At 33.0% G+C, this 22,150-nt stretch overlaps 2 protein-coding genes across 3 annotated transcripts; both read right to left on the reverse strand.

The window, feature by feature from the left end:
* Window positions 1–7,551: 7,551 nt before the first annotated feature.
* On the reverse strand, window positions 7,552–9,066 carry LOC124841401 (uncharacterized). Its single transcript, XM_047317665.2, has one exon. It carries the CDS (start codon window positions 8,951–8,953, stop codon window positions 7,628–7,630), a length of 1,326 nt encoding a protein of 441 aa, XP_047173621.1. The 5' UTR covers window positions 8,954–9,066; the 3' UTR covers window positions 7,552–7,627.
* An 814-nt stretch (window positions 9,067–9,880) lies between these two features.
* Window positions 9,881–18,091, reverse strand: LOC124841399 (filament-like plant protein 7). Of its 2 annotated transcripts, XM_047317663.2 has the most exons (6): window positions 17,691–18,091; window positions 16,920–17,043; window positions 14,683–14,827; window positions 11,984–14,546; window positions 11,824–11,881; window positions 9,881–10,634 (listed from the first exon to the last, which is right to left on the reverse strand). In XM_047317663.2, exons 2-6 carry the CDS (start codon window positions 17,013–17,015, stop codon window positions 10,143–10,145), a joined length of 3,354 nt encoding a protein of 1,117 aa, XP_047173619.2. In that variant the 5' UTR covers window positions 17,016–17,043; window positions 17,691–18,091; the 3' UTR covers window positions 9,881–10,142. The 2 variants fall into 2 exon arrangements, with proteins under 2 accessions (XP_047173619.2, XP_087960806.1); XM_088104680.1 differs by lacking the exon at window positions 17,691–18,091 and having other exon boundaries at window positions 14,683–14,842; window positions 16,920–17,045.
* Between the last annotated feature and the right edge of the window lie 4,059 nt (window positions 18,092–22,150).

The following is a 22,150-nucleotide window of genomic DNA, read 5'->3' on the forward strand; positions in this document are numbered from 1 at the left end:
TCTACTATGATGAAAATTAGACAAGTAGTTTATCAAATAAGAACCATGATATATATGATAACAATATATATATATATATATATATATATATATATATATATATATATATATATATATATATATATATATATATAGGGGTTTACTAACGCGCGTACGCTTGTTTTTCAGTTGGTACATTTTAGCAATGTGTACCGGATTTTAGTAGACAAAAATATCCTTATATATCATGGATTCTAAGTTTTAAGGTTAAGGGTATTTTAATAATTTTCATTCTCAAAACTAAAAAAAAAAAAAAGAAACCCCCCAAACCCTTACTCACCTCTCTGATTCCTCTAAACCCTTTCTCTTTCCTCTTTCTCACTCCAATCTTTTCTCTGTCATCCCTACTGTAGCCTCAATTGAAAAAAATCAAAAACACTTGTCGTTAAACAATCTTACAAAAAAATGATTTTATAATGAGTTTTCATCTTATAATTTTTGTCTTATCTAATTTTATCCAATTTTCACCAGCATAAAGGAATTGGTAATTGACCTGGAAAAAAAATCAGAAATACTCGCTGTTAAACAATTTCTTACAAAAAATGATTTTATAATGAGTTTTTATTTTATAATTTTTGTCTTATCTAATTTTATCTAATTTTCACAAACATAATGACATCAAATCAAAGGAATTGGTAATTGGCCTGGAAAAAAATCATAAACACTCGTTGTTAAACAATTTCTTACAAAAAATGACTTTATAATGAGTTTTTATTTTATAATTTTTGTCGTATATAATTTTATCTAATTTTCACAAGCATAGTGACATCCGAAAGAATTGGTAATTGGCCTGAAGGGTTTTTTTTAAAGATGATGATTCAACATATGCAGATGATGAAATTAGAGAGGTTAGTGAAGATGGTGAAATTGAAAAGATCTTGAATGAACATTTGCCTGAAGATGAATATGTCACTGACTCAACTCTTTACAAAGGCAAATTTTTTAAAGGCAAGTGTTTCTGATTTTTTCAATTGGGGCTACCGCAGGGATGACAGAGAAAAGGTTGGAGTGAGAGAGATGAAAGAGAAAGGATTGAGAGGAATGAGAGAGGTGAATAAGGGTTTGGGGGGTTTCTTTATTTTTTTTTTAAGTTTTGAGAATGAAAATTATTAAAATACCCTTAACCTTAAAACTTAAAATCCATGATATATAAGGGTATTTTATATATATATATATATATATATATATATATATATATATATATATATATATATATATATATATATATATGTATATATATATATATATATATAAATATATGAACGTAAACTGGTGCATGAAGGGGATCTCATTCATTTTTCTTCTTCTGTTTGGATTGATTGATGTTGTTTGACTGCCAGGATGTATGTATGGTGTTGTTGAGTGGTTGTAAAGCATATGAATGTGAACTACAATGATGTAATTGAGTATGAAGTGGATATCTCAGGTGAGATGATTGAAAGTGATGTGTGGGGTGTTGTGGTTGTTCTGTATAACTGTATGGAGCTTTGAACTGGTATGTATATCCCTACACTCGAAGCACTGTTCATGCTCAAATAGAGGAGAGCAGTGTAAGTGGTGAGAGTAGAGGGAGGTTCTCGTCTATAGTCTTAGAGTTTAGACATAGACAGATGGGGAATTTACCTTGCATAGTGTTAGGGAGTGTCAGCTGAACTATGCAAGTGCAAAGACGACCAATAGTTCGACAGTTATACCAATCCAGATGAGTCGTGTGAGTGTTTGAGTTATGGTTTAAAGTGGTATGCCTTGATTGTTCTTTATATGTATCTAAGCAGGATGATATTTATTTATTGAACTATATGATTACTGCTTGGTTATCTAGCTCGCCCTTGCTTTTTTTGTTGTGTGCTGCTTGTGTATGTTTTCCTTTGCGATGATCATCCACTTGGATGGGAGCAGATGTTGTTGAGGAGGTTCCCTTGGAGCAAGAGTTGGAGGATGCTGATGATGCAGTATAGTATTTTTAGGATTTCTAAATTTAAGTTGATGTTATTTTGAAGTACTCTAAACTGTTTAAGTTTTAAGTTTTGTCCTTTTATGGATGACTGTAATATCAGCTAGTGAACTACTATTTTACTCTGAATGTTCTCTTTATTAGAATGTGTATGTAACATCCCAATATCTCACGCTGGATAATTCATAATTTATATATTGTAACATTACATTTACGGTAATATCCCGTAATCTCACACTTATAAATTCATAGTTAATATATGTCTACACATGTTTTAAACTCAAATTTCAACTATGAACTCATAAATATAATTCGAATTCTTCTAACTTATTCTTCTGTCTCTCTCTTCATTGGCACTGGATCAGACGACATTCCTTCATCTGCTCCCGTATAACATCACGCATTATACGATCATCGCATTCACATGCACACACAAGTAAGGGTGAGCTAACATGCAACAAATCATTTATAAAACATGTATAATTACCTCGATATAAACATCATATAATAATTATGTTCGACACCCTCATACCACAATTCCTATTAGATACTCGTCTCACAATACCCAATAGACACCAAAATACCCAATAGACACTCATCCGGATGATACGTTGATGAGCGGTCACGGGAGGTTATGCACTTGTAATGACTTCTACTTCTTTTTACAAATACACTTTCAAAATACTTCATACCATTCACAAGGTTAATCCCCTCACTATGTCCAAAACCGGCACATAGACCAGGACCTCCTGCTCCTCTCACCACATAATTCATCCCTCTCTACTTGAGACTAGATGATTATTAGAGTATCAGGATAACCTCCAACTACGGGACCCTCAACATCAACATATACACAAATACCATAATATTACTGAATCTCTCCACGAGACTCATGCCATACTCATTTTCCTCAACTCACATTATACCCCTACAAAATCTCCCCATAATACTCATAACATGTTCAGATGCATAAATTCAAATGCAATATAATAAAATACAATCATCGCATAAATCACACAAACTCAATATATTGCATAATAATTTAACAGTACTCAATCTGTTCAATAGGATTTAAGTTAAAAACTTGTCGAGTAGACTTCCAGGAAAGAGAGGTGCGTCACAATGGACAACTTAAGTACCAAGTCTTTCCTTAGCCAAAGTGTTCCTCAATTAGTTTTTAACAAATTTCTTATTTACAGATTCAAAACAACATCATATAATATTTATACCGAATTTCAACATAGATAAACATACAGTAAACATTAACAATATTCACACAGAATTTCAATATATGAATAGTAATAAAATAATACTAAATCATAATATAAAAGCATAGAACTATTAAATCATAAAAAAATAAACATAGAAAGGTTAGCTCCCCTACCTCTATTCCAGACTTAATCTCCTGCTCCGAATTTGTTTCCCCGAAACCCTTCAGAACCTCTACTCTTCTTGCAACTAAAAATTTCTCCCTAACTCTTTCTTCTCTATTTCTCAAGCTCTCACTTGATTTCTCTTCTCTTGGTGCAGAATAACCTTCCCTCCCATGGCTATTTATAGTAAAAAAAAAATTTACTATTCATTAATATTTTAATATTATTTATTATTTTAATATTATTTAAAAATAATATTTCAATCATTTTCTCACCAAATCTGATCCTAATTTCTATCTACTACTTTCTTCCATGCTAAGGAATCCAAATGCTGAAAATTTATTTTTACTATTCACTTTTTACTATTTACTATTTACTTTTTACTATTTACTATTTACTTTTTACTATTCAATTTAAAAAAAAATTTACTAAATAAGTTACCAAAAATTTGAACCTCTCCTTCTAAAATTACTATAATTTTATATCCAAAATTTACATTTTTCTATCCATTAAAATTATTATTATTAATAAAATACTAAAATTTACTATTATAAATATTTTTCATGGGTCTTACAGTGTACGTCTAAATTATATGATTGTGATTATTATATATTTGGGATGACACAGTTGTATTTAAAAAATTTGAGATTAAAAATAGCTTTTATGGACAGTATTTATTTTACAATATCCAAAATATATTTTATAACCTATTTTACTTTATAATAAAATATAATTTGTTTACTAAAATTTTAACATATATATTACTTTATGTTAAAATGTAAAATCAAATTCATTAAAATATTATTAATATATTAAATTATGAAATTATTGTATTTTTTGATGAATTCTTAATATATTATAATATATTTTAGTATTAATATATTAAAGTAATTAAGATTAGGAGAAACGAAGAGAATTTATAATATAATTATATGACCATTTGAGAAAAGATATATTATAATTCATTATATTAAAAATTCATAAATATAATAAAATATTTATATATAATTATTTTAAAATATACAATTAATTATATTTGTAAATATTTAGTTATTGTTTACCTTTATTATTATCTATGCCTGTATACAATTATACAGAGGAGATTCATCATTTTCTATAGATATTTATTTTTTAATTATATCTTTTAATAAGTAACTATACTTAGATGGTTTTACCTTTAATTGACAATTTTTAATTTCATATTTTTTACCATTTTCTAAATTTAACCAATTTTTAAACTAAAATAACTATTTATAATTAAAAAAATATCTACAAAAATTACAAAAATCGTTTAGATTTACTTTTATAATTAAATTTGTTACTTCTTTATTATCATAAAAAAATAAATACATGTATTTTTACTAGTATTTATAATAATAATTATTTTAAGAATTATTATATTACTAATATTTTATTACATTATAATGAAAGGAATATTGAAAAAAAAATATTGGTGAGTTAATTGAATTGTTTCATTAATCCGTACAAAAAATATAAAAGAAAAAAATCGTCATTTTTAAATATTCAGTTTTATCATATTGTTAGAAGTTTCACATTGTCTAAAAATAAGACCAAATTATAATATATAAGCTAGATGCAAACTTTATCTTATAATTTTGCAGAGTTGAGTTAAACTTAAAAATTCACCTTCATATATGGTATCAAAACATGGTATCCAAATCAGGTTCCACATGTAATATGCAAACCCCACTTTAAAAATCCACTTCTTAACATAGAAAACTCCAAATTTCATTTTTTTATGTAATATTACTTTGCTTCTAATATTACAATTTGAAAACCAAAATAGTAATTAATAGTATATAATAATAATAATATCATATTTATTTGCTTTACTTTTCTTCTTCTAGGTATAGACAATATAAATATCATATTTTAATTGTTAACGAAACAATTTCTATTACCATTTAATAAATATTTACTTAATAATGAAAGTTATTTTTGGAATGTTATTATTTATCCAAATAATTCTTACTTACAAATAAAACATACTATATCATAGTTGAACATGAACAGATAATTTAATATAATAAATTATTTAAACTATTTAAAACGATTAAAATATTATTGAATAGAATATTAGATCCACACATCATTTTCATTTTCATTTTCATGTAGAAAGCAACTTATCATTCAAAATGTAAATATGGCGGAGACCACTATTAAATATGATTGCAATTGCCTATTTCTGACTTTTAGTTTTTTTCACCTCACTCTTAGGCTTTGTTCACTTGAAAGGATTTGGAGGAGAGTAATTGAGGGAGAGGATTTGAAGATAAAATTTTTTGTTGTTTATTTGAGTGAATTTGGAAGTAATTGATAATGAATTTGGAAGTAAAGTTTCTGAGAATTAGTGCAGGATTTGATTAACGTGACAGATTAAAATAATTTAATTCCAAATCTACCCTCATTTACCTCCAACAACAAAAAAATTTATCTTCAAATTCTCTCAAATTTGCCTTATTGTCTGCTTGTTAGAGTAAATTTATTATTTGAGAAAAGAGTTTAATAATGTATTTACTGGATAATGGGTATTGTGTATAAATGACTATTTTACCTCTATTTATTTGTCTACTATAATTTCTTTTTACTTTTTTGACATTATTATTGTAATTAATAAATAATTTTTTATTTAAATATTTATTTTTAAGGAATAATTCATTTTCATTTTTCAATTTTTTTTCTAACAAAAAAATGTTTATGTTTAAAAATATATTAAGAAAACATTTAGCCTTACCGAAAAAAATAACCTACCGATTTTTCTTAATTCAATCAAATTAATCACCTAGATTAATAAATTTTCTACTTAAATTTAATATCTTTTCATTAAATTAAGTCACTTTGCTTTTTATTTACCTTGTCTCCAAATCACTTCAAAATTCACCTCCTCAAGCAGTTGACTGTTGTTTTCTACACGTTTATAATTACTAACTATACTTTCATAATCAATTCAAACACCCTCCACCGTTGATTGTTGCTGTCACTGTTATCATTGCAAAGAAAGAAAAAGAGAGAGGATGGTGCGAAGAAGAAAAATGCCAAAAATAAAATAAAAACTCATTCTGAAATGTTTTTCTTGAAACATATTTTATGTATTTCGGACCGGAACATATTTCATGTAGAAGTATTTCGGAATACTCAGGAAGTATTATATATTTTTTGAAAAGTTTATTCCAAAAATCTTATTCTAAAAAGCCTTTTCCAAAATGTATTTTATGCACTCCAAAAATATAATTTCCAAAATTTAATTCTAGAAATTCTATCAGTGAAAGTTTATTCTGAACACCTTATTTAGTAAATTCCGAAACATATCTTCCAAAAAAATTCCAGAAGCCATATTTTAAGAAAGTAAAATAATCATTTTGAAAATTTTTGGGGTTCACAAAGAAATTGAGAGGATGCAGGAAGTAAAAGCCACAAGGACTACAAGTGACTTACTATTGAACCATTAACCATAGTAGTTATATAACATATAAAATAAAATTTATTTTTTTTAGTTTTAAAATAAATTTTCCTTTTTTTAGTAAAATATAGCATATTTCTTGTGATTTTTAAATAAACATTTAATTATATATTTTTAATAAATAACATTTATTTATTATATTATTAATAAAGAAATATGCACCTCTTATGCTTTATTTTTTAAAAATGATTTTCTTATAAATATTTTTATTTAAATAGTTTTTTTTTTTAAATTGTATTCAATACAATAATTTTGAGAAAATACAGAAAATAAATATGATAAATGAAAAATTGACATATCATTTACTTAGAATCATATTTTAAAAATTAGAAAAAAAATATGAATATTATTTAATATAATTTTAGAAAAAATAAGTATTTTCTAAATAAAGTATGTAACATTAAATATTTTACAAATTAACTTACAATGAAGTTATGCACCTTTTGGCTGAAGTCATAATATCTTAACAATTTTATTGATTTCATTGCATAAGCAAAAGTAGATTGATTTGTATTCATGCAATGTGTTGTTCACTTAAACACAAATAAAATCATATTTAAATAATATAAGTTCTTGGTAAGTCGTGATATTTAGGCACAATTGATCTATATGAATAATTTTTTAAAATATATACATAATTTAATAAAATCAAATGTAAAGAAATTGCCCTAGTTTAGTAAATTATCCTGTGTGGACTGAATAAATAATAAAGTGGTAAAAAAAGAACAAGTAATCATGCTACATGGAGTGAACTGAACCAAGGTTTTGCTCTGCCATTAATTAGTGGGACACAACATCCATGAACTCTGCGTCATTTCCCATGGCCTCATGAATGAAATAAGGAAGGGTGGCTACAATGTCAATGGACCCTTCTTCAGCTCCGCCGAACACAGTAATCATGCCGTTACGTTTATGTTGCCCACCTCCAATGCGAACTGCTTCGGCCTTTCCCCAACCAAAATCGTTATCTAATATCTTAAACCTTGGAGAACTGCTAGTGATCAAGTAATTACTACCACCCACGCCACTCGGCAACGTTAAAAGCCTTGGCCTTCTCACCCAAGATTCATACTGCTTCTTTACCTTCTCACCAGACTGCAAAGAAATCATCTTGTTCATCTCTAAAGCCCCCTTTCCAAGCCCACCCTCCAATAGTTCCCCACATTTCATGGTCACAATAGTGGCTATAACTGAGTTTCCAAAATAACCCTCTGCCAGTGCTGGAACCATCCTCGACCAAACGCCAATGAACAACACATAATGCACGTTTTCTTGCGGCTCCACCCGCTTGCAACGTGTCACAGCGCGCCAAAGAAGAGTTAGAAGCGCTTGCAGAGAAGATATTTTGTCTGTGTCGGCCTCTGCATTAGCTTTTGATTTGAGTTCGGCAATTTTTTCCTTCGTGAAATGGAATACCCTCTCACGTGGAGCTTGTGGTTTGAGGTTTGGGGAGTGTTGGTTTTCTTCTTCCTCTGTGAAGGGAAAGTGTATGGGGTGGTCAATGCCATCGGGGAAGTAACGGCGGAGAGAAGGAAGTTTGGATATATGAAGGGAGCCACGTGAGATTTCAGCCCAGGAATTCACGAAATGCCACAATGACTTGCCGTCAGCAACGACGTGGTTTACTGTTAGGGCGATGAAGATGCCGTCAACTAGCTCCGTCACTTGCACTGCCAGCAATGGCTGCGACGTGCCCTCGTAGTTTTTAACTCCGTTGATTGAAAAGAAGGAGGAAACAATGAGAGGAACGTATTTTGGTTGAAGGATGTGTGCAACAGTGGTGTTGGGTGCAACGGCGTGGACAAAGAGTGCTCCGGCGTTGTTGCATAGGATGTGGGATGAGACAATGCTGTGATGATGTCGGAGTATGGCGAGACGACCTGCGAGGGGTGGAAAGAATGCTAGAGTGGAGGAAAGGGAGTGTTGGAGGTGGTGGATTTGGAATGGTGTATTTTTTACGTTGCGAAAAAGAAGGCCTTTTTGGATGGTTTCAGTAGGGAGGAATTGGAGATCCCAGGGAGTTAAATCTACTGTATGAGGTGAGTTAGCGTTATTGGGAACGGTTGCTTTGATTGTGGTGGTGGAGATGACTCGAACGTTTTCCATGTGTTAATCTTGTTTGAGTTAATGTGAGGAAGAGAAGAGTAGTTTAGGTTATATAAGAAAGCAAGGTCTCCGATTGAGGCGCCATCAAAGCGTGTTAGAGAAACAAAAGTGGAACAAAACTCCTGGGTTATGTGGATAGCAGAAGAACGACAAATAGATCCATCAAATCTTCAAATCTTACGGATATGCTCTTCTCACGTAAGTTCCACGACCTCAGCAGTTAAATCTGAATTCAAGTTCCACATCGTTTTGGCAAGTTCTCTGATATATAACTGAAAAGGAACAGATACTAAATACATAATTTCTAAAATTTTAGATTAAAATTTGTTTCATATTATCTTATAGTTAGTTCGTGATCCATTTATAGGATTCTTAGTATTTTTCTTCCTCTTTTAATTTCTCATATTGAAATCCAAGGCATACATGAATTCTTGCTGTGATCACAAAATAGCCTTTTGAAACAGTTAACACAATGTAATAATCTTGACTTCTTCCAACTAAAACAATTTTGAAAACATCCAAAAGAAACATTTTCAACTAGAACAGGCGTGACCTTTTTCAACATGTTAATCCCATAACATCAATGCTCACTGCAGATATTAGAAAACCAATTCCAAGATGATTACTGAAGTTAGAAAAACATAAGCAGGGGGTGCGTCTTTTTTTGGGGTTCTCAGACGTTCTCCGCTTTATCCAAAAGTAAGAAAACCTTAATTATTGTTTCTTCCAAAGAATTAAACTCTAACGGTGTCAATTTTGACTTTGTATTCTACATATTAACTTCTTCTTTAATGATAATTTATATTAATATTTTATGAGTGAAAATTCTTTTTTACGTTGAATTGATGCAGGTCAAAAAGGAAAATAGAAGAATTACAGACGAACCTGTTTCCCTGATAATCAATTTACAGTAAGGACACAATTAAGTACAATGTCATAAAACTTGTAACTGTCATTTAAAGGGAATTCTCACAATACAGTAGCAACTTGTGTGGTGGGTGCCTCTCACAGCAAGAACAACTTCAAGGTTGTCAGTTTTCATGCGTGTATTAAAAAGCAAAACACACAAAAACAGCAATCAACTCCCTTCAATAAAATATGAAAACGAAATATAAATTTTCTTATTATGGCAGAGTACAGTACTGAACAACACTACAATCTATCATGTATCAACATTTCATGTGTTCTACTAGAAGGATGTTTTCATGCTGGCACTTCTCTTCTTTCTCCTCAATAACTTCCTCCACAAACTTCCACTTCCTGGTTTCTTAGCAGGTACAATGGCCAAAGAATTATCCGTATTTCTGTCTTCATGGCCTTTAACACCGTTCAAAACTAAAATCTTTTCTAGGGGCTCTATAACGCCAGGAATTATGAGGTTGGAGTTGCCATCACTTGCTTTGGGAATCTGGGCTTTAGAATCATCAGCTAGCATCTGATCAAGTAGAGAACGAGTTTTCACTTTTATGACCTTTGGATTAGTAGGACTTGGATCTACATTAGCTCTGGTGCTTATGGTGGTGGCGGTATTATTGGTAACTGTATTAAATTGGGTGGCAACAACACTGTCAAAAAGGGATGCATCCTTTGGTGCAGCCATTGCTTTCAACTGTTTTCCAAGATTAAGGATAGTTTCTTGACACTCTGCCAACTTTTCTGAAGCAGCTGTTATCTCCCAATCCTGTGAGATTCATGCGCACTCCTCAACTCAATACCAACACAAGCATAACATGACTGAATTCGCACAGGTAATATAATTCATAATACACAGAATAAGACCCACCTTGGATAAAGCTTTCAACAAACAGTATTAGGAGAAGCAAAAAGATGTAAATGAATGAAATTTCTCTCATAAATTAAACTTGAACTTGTGCACCATCATTTTTCTGTTAGCTTTCTTATTCTATCTTCAGAAAACGAAGAACTTGATTTTAAGGTTTTAATCCATAGGAGAAGAATTTGATTCATTTTACCTCCCTATTTCTTCACCTTACTGCCTATGGAAAAGTTTACGCAAATTAGGACTAAGTGTAGTTAAATTAAAACTTATTGCTACACAGTCATATTCCATGGTAGATAGTTCCTTTTTTATTCCAATTTTTTCCTATCATTCTGATTGATACTCTGCAAACACCAAACACGTCATTAGAGATTCATTTTCGTTTCTTTGGACAACTTGTAATGATAAAGAACTCTACTTTGATGTTTTCATAAAGAAATTGACCTAGTTATTAAAATCACTACTTCACTTAACTAGAAAAAATATTGAGAGGATGTTTTTCCTAGGTCTACATTACTTGCTCCAAAAAGAGCATATAGATCTCGAAGACATATTACCTTATTTAAATATGGAGCCAGCCACTGAAGCTGCCTAATCTACAGAAAATTATATGATGATTAACTCTAGAATGAAGTCTAGAGGGACACACAAATTATAGTAGAATAAGGCTGGTTTTTACTATATTCAGACCATATCACTCAGCCATAATTATGTTTTGAAAAGAGACATGGCAAGGTGTTGTATTGTATCACTATAGCAGTTTCTTGCATCTTATTGCAGAGGAGTACACTACTCATGATACAGAAAGTATGAAGATCCTGTTTATGATAAGACTTGGTATCATAGATGGGAAAATTCAATTAAGACTGTCATTGGATATATTGCTTAATGCTTACGTGCTCCAAATTGGTATTTTTAGTGTTAATTTGAAAGGCAAGTTAAAGTCTTGTTACTCCAAATACTAGAAGTGCTAACATTGTTCTTATAGGAATCATGGCTCCTCTTGATCAAATATTCTTAAAAATTACACAGGAACCAGTAGTCTGACTATGAATCAACAAGAAAAAGGACTGGGATGAGATGAACTTACATTACGCAGTGGCTTATCTTTGTCAATAATATCATGTTTTGAGCACTCCTTTGACATGCTGAGAACATTAATTTGACATGTGAAAATAAACAATTATAAATTAAAAACCATATGTTCAGAAAGCATATTGAACAGAAACAAATACGAGGGTGATTCATACCTTTCAAGCTGGAGCTGCAATTCAAGACACTTGGCCTCTAATTCTTCACAATTGCTGTTCTTATTCTCCAGTTCCAATTCTAAAGAAAAAACCTTGTTGTGAGCCGCTTTTAATTCTGCTTCTGTATGCTGTTCATCAAGATTTGAATTTATCAGTTTCTGATTTTTTATTTCATTCTCAAGTTGTCCGTTGGATTCTTTAAAGGATTGTATCTCCAATCTCAAGCTGTCGATAGTTTTCTCTGATTCCTGGATTTGATTCATTAAGGATTCAATCCTATCAGTAGCTGATTGAAGCTTCCTTTCCAAGACTTCCTTTTGAGATTCAGCACTGATTAATTTATCTTTAATATCTGTAAATTCTTTCTCATTATAATATATCTCTCCATTCTGAAGATCATGACCACATGAAGTAGTTACTTGAGGCAAAGATGACAAGTTTTCTCTAGGAAGTTGCAACCGCTCTTTCTCTGCCAAATGAATTGTCAGCTCATTCTCTATTTCACCATCACTCCGTGTCTCATCCCAATCAAATTGTTTCTTGATAGCATCCCTCATACTAGAAACATCCTGAAGTGAAAAGCAGTGGTTCATAATCCAATCCAGTGCTGTTGTTAGTCCTATCGCAAAATTTCCATAATCGGTCTTGCCACTGAGTAAATCATAACACACATGTAGAAATTCCTCTATGACTTTACTGAGTTCAGATGTTTTCCACTGGAAAACACGGACCATGTAGCCAGTTGGCATTCCTAGATTCTTGTAGGAAAAGATATCCCTGCCTCCTTTCTGCAAGGGATCTGAACTATCATAATCCACGGCTGGCAGGATTCTTTCAACAATTTCAATTATCTTTCCAATTGATTTACTCAGATCTTCCTGAGAAAGTGGTTCGATTCTCTTTATTGACAAGATGTCAGCAATATTTTCACCGGCGGATGGATTAACCACTAAAGAACTATCTGAACATGAGATGCAATGAATACATTGGGGAGGATTCTGTGTGTCAATATGAACTGAGCCTCTGCTTGAATCAAAGTCAAACAGATCGAAATCATTCACATGCCTCAAAGCCACTCTGATATCATGAAGTATATCATCAGGGCCTTTGTGAGTAACATGGTTTTGTTCCAGGATCGTTTTTACTACATCCTGAAGCCAACCAGGAAGAGTGCCCTTAAATATGTCACTGGAGCAAGTGTTCTTTGACTTTGAGAGGTCTGAAATGTGATCAGACATTGGAATGATCTCCATATCTACTACTTCCGGGGTGGTCTCGGTTGTCTGGGACAAAATGTGATCAGGCACTGGAATGATCTCCTTACCTTCTTCAGGAGTGCTCTCCTTTGTACCAGTCTCTGAGATGCTATTGATCTCAGTAACAGCTTTCAAAGAAGCAGATGGACTTTGAGAGGCTTTTTCAACAGAGACAACTGCTAATTTTTCCATTTCAACAAAGTCATCCATAAGATTTATGTCTGAAGCTCCAACACTTTTGCATGACAACGGTTCCTTTTTCTTTTCACTTCTAAAGTGATCCAATTCTGAAATCAATGCAGAAGCCCAGGACTCCGCACAGCTAGTCTTGTCATCACTGCCAGCATCAGACAATGATGCAAAAGAGAACTCGTGTGATGCAACGTTACTTATATGATGTTCCACACTTAAATGCCCTTTATGTAAATCTTCAATCTGCGACTCAAGATGCAAAAGTTTGGAAGCTGTTCGAGTAAGCATTACTCTCGAGAATTGAAGCTCATTCAATTTTCTATTTAGGGATTCTTTTAAAACCTTGTTTTCTTCTTCCACAGCACATAACTGCTCTGTCAAAGTATTGATTTTTGTAATGGGAGTCTCAGGAGAAGTGTCAACTGAAGATTCAACCAGTAAACTGTTTGTGCTCAATTTGCTCCTCCTTATTTCAAATGAATCCCGTCCCAACATTTCAACTTCATTTTTCATTTTTGCCAGGGCAGCAGGACCTGGTAACCGTTTCCGGACCAGAAGGCGCAGCCTCTGACATTCTAATTCTAACTTGGCAATTTTTTTGGTACTCTCTAATTGCTGCTTATGAGAAACCTCAGCTGTCCGACGACTAAACTCCCTCTCCTCATTCCGGATCTCAAGTTCCTTCTCAAGCACACGAACCTCATATGTCAGAGAGGTATTATCTTTCTCCATGGACTCTAATCTACTCATGAGTGCACCATGATCTTCCTCAGCTTGAGTCAACTGTCTTCTCAGATCTTGAATCAAATTTTCTCTTGCAAATATGGATTTATTAAGATGAGAATTATCAACCTCAGCTTTTGCAAGCCTTTTACTTGTCTCAGATAATTGCTCCTCCAAAACCATGCGCTCCTTTTCAAATTCTTTTGAAGCCTTCATCACAGCATCATGAATCCTTTGCTCTTGTTCTTCTCGAACAAATCGTAACTGCTGCATACATTCCTTGAGAGCTCCATCCAAATGAGCTACTCTCTCTTCATAAACTATACGCTGCTGCAAAGCCTCATCCAGATCTTGCTTCATAGACAACACTTCAGCTTCTGCCTTCTTCAAACCTTTAAAAGCAAGAATTTATCAGTGATTCATAAAATAACACTAAAAACAATTTAAATAGCGGCTATTTATCTGCTTTTCATGTCCCACATTTCAAGGTAATGAAACTGAATACACACACAGATATTAAAATGCTACCTGCCATTGCTTCTTGTGCAACTTTTGTTTGTTTCTTCACCAGCTCATTTTTTGCATTACAGTCAGAAAGTGCTGAATCAAGCTTGTTATTTAATCTTTTCAAGTCCTTCTCTAATTCATCTTTATCAGCTACAAGTGCCTGAACCTAAAATAAGACAAACTACCATTTATATCAATAAATAATGCAAAAAATTTGCAGAAACTTCCTCTGGTATAAAGACAGTGTACATCGCTGTTGGAATTTAGTTTGTTGGAAGGTGACCATTGAGCAAAAAATTCATGATGGCTAAGGGATGAGAGAATCCCTCTTGGTCAGTATTTCTCTTCTGGGAAAACTCATTCTGCAACTTATTAATTTGGAGGATAAGCCTTGGATCAAAGTGATAATCATATCTATAGTTGATATGAGATCTCCAATACACTCCATCATGGCAAGGACATTGGACGTCCTTAAGAATAGAGGGCATCATAACAAAGAGTGATACAATAAGTCCAACAATTATCATTAGAATAGACACCTAAATGCTCTACTACCATCTTAAGATAACATAATTTAAACCTAACTCAACTCTATAAAACTGGGTTAATAAGATAAAGTTTATACTTACTTATATATTATTATTACTATTTTGTCATATCTCTTGTCGTTGTGAAAAATAGGCTAGACTTCTATTCTTTATACTTACTTATATTTGGCTGAATATTCTAAAGGCTGTTTGTTATCTGCGCCAGGGATTCATTCCTAAACTGGGGTCTGGGACCTCCGCTTTGTTCTTTGATGACTGGACAGGGATGGGCCCGTTAGCTCACCAAGTCCGTTTTGCTCACATTGCTGATATTTGGAAGGAAAGAAATTGGACTTCAGTGGAGTTTATACTTTGCCTCCTAACTCTACTATCCAAATTGTTGTCAACGTTAACATAACAATTAATCCTCAAAGAACCTATCTTTTAGCCTCCAATGGACATGCTTCTGACATATATTCATCAGCATCAGCCTATTTGCGGTTATGCCAGAAATACAAAATTATTCAAATCCAATTTGGTAGAGGTTATGGCATATTTCAAAATTTTGTTTCTTTTTCTGGCGGGTCCTTTATTTGCCCCTTCCTACTAATGATAAAAGGTTTCAATGTAACTTAGCTATCTCTGTTGGCTGTCCCAGATGTCCTGACCTATTGAAGACATTCTTTAACCGTTGCATGACTGCCCTCATACAAAAGAACTTTGGCTTAGATCAGGCAATAAATATCCTTAAAAGTTACAACAAATAATGTCAATTCGTGGATTATCCATATCCTCTCCTTTAGTGATTTTTCTTTAGTCCCTGCAGTTATGTGGTGGGCTTTGCGTTAGAGAAATAACTTTCATTTTCTCTCGGGGTAAATGGCCCTTCCGTATTTCCTAAGGATGGTCAAATTATCTGAAGCTGATTATTTTATCCATAATTCAATCTTGAGTAAACACTCGTGGAAATTGCCTTTGTGAAGCTATGGTTCAATTACTGGTAGATGGCTGTTTGGATTTTCCAGTATGATGAGGCCTGGTGATCATATTCTAGCAGAACTTTTAGCTATTAAAGCTGGGATAATGAACTTTTGGGTAAAAGGATACTATTGTGTGGTTTGTGCAACAAATTCCTGGGAGGTGTTTCATATCCTTCATGTGTGGAATGAGGACATGGTGATACAGATTCATCATTATAAAGATATTCTCCCTGATATTCACAGCTAGTTGCAAAGAGGTTGGCAGTGCATGTTGATCCATATTTCACGGGATATAAATAATTTTGCAGATTTGTTAGCAAATTGGGCGTCCCACAGAGCCTGCTGGGATTGTGGTTGGGATTCTCCTCCAAATATAATAGCTTCTCTAGGTTATGACTTAGTATACAACTAAAGTAGACTTCTTTCTTCTTATTTTACCTTTGTTTACTTTTCCTTGTGTACCAAAAAGAAACACAAAAACTAAAGTTTAGATAGTCCTCAAAGTCTGATGAATAGATACACCAGAATTATATTGCCAATTTTATAATCATAATATTTCAGAACAAAACGCACAGTAAAAAAAAAAACTAGATTATCATTATTATTAATAAGAAGACAAGGTTAATTAATGAAGTACTGACTTAATACTCGTAAATAGGAGGAAGACAAGACAAGATTGCAACTTACAAGAAGCCAGCTTAATCATGGTATTGAACAAAACAAATAATTAATGCTCAAAAATTTAAATCACCTCCTCATTTTCTTTTGAAGTGAGATCCGTGTTGTCAGCTGCTATAATTGTCTTTTCCGAGGATTTTTTTCTCCAAAGCCACGTTTTTTGATCCATAATACTAAAAGCTTTAGCAGGGAGGAACCTACACCAAGTCAAGGCCAGTAGAAAAGAAAGTGTGCTACTGTAAGTCTAACATTGAAGGATAAGTTCATCTTTAAACAGAACAAGGTCCCAGCCAACAAAAATTAAGTATAAAATTCAGTACAAAATAATCAATATATTTTTAATTACTTTTATGAATAGATTTAGGATCTCCACAGAGACACACTGTATATCAAGATTATTCCCAAAACAAATTAAATTAAATTGCGAGAGTATATCAACGTCACTGCAGAGTATATAACTTAATCACCATGGAAATAATATTAGTAACCTCGATATGTACTCGCCTAGTGTTCAGCCAGAAACTTACAATCACAATATACAAATTCGTACATTCCATAAAACATAAATCCATCACAGTTTTCTGTTTATACAAACATGACAAAACATAAGTCCTAAAGCATATCAGCCGACAAAAAATTCGCATGCAGCAGAAAATCACGAGAAAAATTATGTTCCCCCTCTCTCACTGAGAGAACAAACCAGACAAGATATAAAAACTCATTTTATTGTAAACAAAAAGTTTTAGAAAATAAGAACAAAAGCAGAGGTTGTGTCATACGTGTGCGTGTGTGTATATATTTATATTTCCATGTCTAAGAAAGGGTGTAGTAGGAGGTTTCTCACCTCTATGAAGAAAGTTTGAGGTTGTGCATGGAATGGATGATCCAAAAAGTTAAAAGGGCAATAACTGAACTGTAATATGGTGTGGAGGAGTGGAGTTAGAAGCGTGGAAATAAGAATGAGTTAGGAGAGTTGAGGAGAGTTTGAAGGTTGAAGGTTGAGACATCAAGAGTTGGAAGGGAAATGCGCATGATGTGTGATCTCTCACCAGCGGAGAGTGGAGGAGTGAGAGTGTGAAGCAACCATAACACCCACAACCAGCTCAGCTTTCTTTGTAGAGTGAGAGAAAGTGTTTGGTAAGGGAGAAAAAAGGGGAAGAAGTGAAAAGATAGAAGAGTGAAGAGAAAATGACAGAAAAAAATAAGGAAGAAGAAGAAGAAGAGAGAGAAAAGTGTCGGCTTGGTGCTTTTATTGGATCTGCCAACACGAGAATCGAGGACTGTGATACTTTTATATGTGGGGAAAATTAGTAACAAAAGACGAGAAATTTCAGATACACGTGTACTACCAATACCCATTATTCAACTCCGAGTTATGCAGTTAATTTCGTTAAATAATATCTTTCCTTTATAGAATTTTTTGTCAAAATAAAATATAATATTAACTCATAAACGATTTAAAATTTATTTTATATATTAAATAATAATAGTTTATAATAATTTTTAATATTTATATTCAATTTTTTATAAAAAAAATAATATATATATTAATTTTATATGATATATTTAACCAACTTAAATATTTTTTTATGAAACAATAATCATTGATAAATTAAATAAGTTAACCACTGGTTTATTTAATTAATTTATAAACTAGTGTGATCAACATAATAATATATAATATATTAGTGTGTTTGACAATATTAGTATATTTTAGTTAATAAATTAGTGGTTCATTAATAAGCTTATAATCTATAAGTTTTAAACTGATAAACTAATTTACTAAACTATAAGTATTTGGTCAAATTAGTTAATCAATTAGTCAGTACCTGGTAAATGACATAAAAATACATAATTATGTAAGTTTGTTGTATAAATAAAATATGTGTTTTCTAAACCAAAGTATGTTAATTTGTAATTATAATTGTGGGTTTTTTTTTTCAAACAGTTAAATTCATATTAAATATTTTAGTAGTTTTATTTATTTTCTAATAATTGTATGTATATTTTTTATTTTGACAATTCGTTTTATTTAAATCAATTAATGTAATGAGTATTAATTAATTTTTTTTATTTTTCTCACAAATTTAAATTATTGTATTTCTCAATCTAAATAACTTATGCATTGAGTTTCTTTCTCGCAATTTGTTTTACATAAGAGAGTATTACAAGACGTATACACATTGCATCCTTATTTTCTTTACTTTTAAAAGGTTTTGTACATAATAACTTTTCATGCGAATAACGAATCAAGTGGGTTATGTTCTTGTAGGCTTCGTTTGAGTTTACGTGCCAAGGTCTTTCTTTTTTTTTCGGGTCTAGGATGGATGATTTCTATAATACATTATTTCACACTTTGTTCTGGGTTAGTTTAGGTGGTCTTGAAAATATGAAGTTAAATTCCTTTCACATTCTCAATGTTCACACTCTAAACTGAATATGCAAGTACATGTTAAATGCACTCTGACGTTCAAGTTAGTAATTTAAGTGAATGAGAGTCATAGTAAAATTTTAAATTTACAATAAATTCAATAACCTACCTTCTTATCTTTGACCTGTATTTATAAATTTCGGAATAGGTTTGGTTTCGGAATAAGTTTATGATTAACAAAGTCGTAATCATAGCCCAACATCTAATAAGTAGGACTTACCAACAATCACGATTAAAGGTTGTATTTAAGATTGCTAATGGCTACGAACCACTCAGTTTCGTTGTTTCCCGTGGTCGATCGTCCACGAACCCAAACCATACGGTCATACATTACACAAGCCCCCAAGCCCGAGTCAGGTTTACTTGGTGTTGGGATTTGTTGTTTTAGGTCGCCCGTGGTGGAGAACCGTGTTTGTGGGAGTTCGTCCATTGTCAGGTCATCTGGGTAGATCTTACGGTTAACTTTTGAATTGAAGTTGAGTGTTTGTCTAGTGGGAAGGCTTTTCGTGCCACCTCGTGGTTCGCACCTCAAAAGAGTGGTAGAGGTGCTTGATCTGGTCCATTGATCGTGGTCGAATCCAACGGTAGGCAAATACCGACGGTTACACGTGATTCCCCTATAAATAGGAGTGAATTGTGGTTATCATTTTCACCAATTTCTCTTTTCTGCTCTACCTATAATACGATTGATTATTTGCTTCAAGGTAATAAAATGTCTACCATTCAATTATTTCCGTCTAAAGAGTCATCAGGACAGGGCGAAAGGGGCTTGTCGACGATGTCACATAGTCTTCATCTCCTTGCTCTGTGTCTTCTTCTTTCTTCGAGACAACCGATTAGGATAACAGCTCGGTTGACGGTTCGGCCAGTGGGTATAGTGATAGGGACTTTTTCGATGTAGCAATCAGTCTCCATTACGGAGGGATGGAAGTTGATGGTCAGGACGAGGGTGATGAGGTCGTTCAAACTTTGCCTGTGATTCCGGATTACGATTGGGCGTCTCACAAGGTGGGTGAGTATGTCACCTACTTTCGTTTGAAGAAAGAATTGAAGGACTGGGTCGAGCGGTCTTGCATCGTATGAAATATGGAGGACGTCGCTCTGATCAAGTTGGTTGTCTATAAGGGAATGAGTAGGTGTACCATAAGAAGGAAGAGAGTACCGAAGATTTTTTTCTTCCTGTACACCTTTCTTTTTGCCCAAATGTTTGTTCTCGTCCCCTTTACCAACTTCCAAGTCGTCGTGTTAAGGGAGTATGTGGCGCCTACCTAGTTAAACCCAAACGGTTGGGCGTGTATGCAAGCGTTCGTGGTAGCATGCTCTGTTTTGGACTTAACTCCTACTCCTGCCATCTCTCCATTACTTTATTGTGCGACCGATCGCTAAACGGGAGTGGGTGTCACTTATTTCCAAGGAGAATAAGTTGTTATTTAAACTGTTCTTGGATTCTTTTAAAGGATTCAAGACTAGATACTTCAAAGTAGTAATAAAGGAAGTTGGACGCTTAGAGTTTTTTTTGACAATGTTGGGCATCCGAAGTTTTCACTTTATGGACGAGGTGTCCCGAAAGGTGACTTTTTGGTCCTAAACCTACATGACATCGGCCGAGGTCGAAGCATCGTGGTTATCGATGGTATGCCCCGACACCTTCCCGCCCGTCCTCTAATTGAATGCCTTGGCCACAAGAACATTGGTGCTAAGGCGTTTGGTATGATATCTTCCTTTTGTACCTTTATTAGGTGATTGGCCAAAATGAGTTTAGAGTCGTTGATCTCTACGATGCACTCCTCCACACTTTCTCCAGGTCATCTTAGGTTGTTCTGAACACACTTAGTCAAATTCCTTCCACGTTCTCAATGTTCAGGCTCCAATCCGTACCGACGGATACCTGATAAAGGCACTTCAACGTTGAAATCAGTAATTTAACCGAACGAGAGTTACAATAAAATCTTAAATTCGCAATAAGATAAAATTATAATTAATAAAATCATAATCACAATCCAACACCTGATAAGTAAGGCTTATAATAATTTTAATTAGAGATTGTACTTAAAGTTGTTGATTAGTACAAACTGTTTGATTTCATCGTTTTCCATAGTCGTAAGGTCATACACTACAATTTCAAACTTGGTTTTTATTTTGTATTTTTCCTTCACTTTTGATTAATGAAAATGTTTTGACTTTTGTGTGGACTACGTGAACGTTGTCTTCTCTTTTATCGCACAGTTCACCCCTTTCCCTATTCTTTTATGGGATTGTAACCATATTTTGTTTGGACTTTTATAAATAAACATGTCTTATTTCTTTCAAACCATTCATTCACTTATTTTCTTTTTTTCTTCTATGTAGTATGCTAAGTTCTTATTAATTTAAATTAATTAATGTAATGAGTATTAATTTGTTTTTTTTTTCACAAATTTAAATTATTGTATTTCTCAATCTAAATAACTTATACATCATCATTCACATACATATTTATCCATAAATCTATTAATCATTCTCACATAAGCATCATAAACCAACTTTTATTTTAACATCATAAAATCTCACATTAAACATACCAAAAGAGTACATATAAAGTTAGTGAGTAGTGTCAAGTTAGTGACACTAGTGCAGAAACGGCTTTTTACGTCCGATATTTTGGCCTTTTGACGTCCGGCGTACGCCGGACGTCTATGCGGTAGACGTCCCTCAGACGTCCGTCGTGCCAGGACGGACGTCTATATGAACGTCCGCTGCCTGAGGACGGACGTCTATATGAACGTCCGCTCTGCCGGAGGACGGACGTTTATATAAACGTCTGCTGCATCAGGACGGACGTTTATATGAACGTCCGTTCCTGAGGACGGACGTTTATTATAAACGTCCGCTGC

Source organism: Vigna umbellata, chromosome 1 (assembly GCF_029865625.1).
Source record: "Vigna umbellata cultivar VRB3 chromosome 1, Vumbellata_1.0, whole genome shotgun sequence".
NCBI lineage: Eukaryota > Viridiplantae > Streptophyta > Magnoliopsida > Fabales > Fabaceae > Vigna > Vigna umbellata.

What these genes read in the sequence shown, in the direction of transcription:
- LOC124841401 (XM_047317665.2), bottom strand. Translation starts at nt 8,953, where the DNA reads ATGGAAAACGTTCGAGTCATCTCCACCACCACAATCAAAGCAACCGTT.
- LOC124841399 (XM_047317663.2), bottom strand. Translation starts at nt 17,015, where the DNA reads ATGGATCAAAAAACGTGGCTTTGGAGAAAAAAATCCTCGGAAAAGACA. An exon ending in CTTCAAAAGAAAATGAGGAG is followed by an intron (nt 14,828 to 16,919) that starts GTGATTTAAATT and finishes GTCTTATTTTAG; the next exon opens with GTTCAGGCACTTGTAGCTGA. An exon ending in TGCACAAGAAGCAATGGCAG is followed by an intron (nt 14,547 to 14,682) that starts GTAGCATTTTAA and finishes TTGCTTTTAAAG; the next exon opens with GTTTGAAGAAGGCAGAAGCT.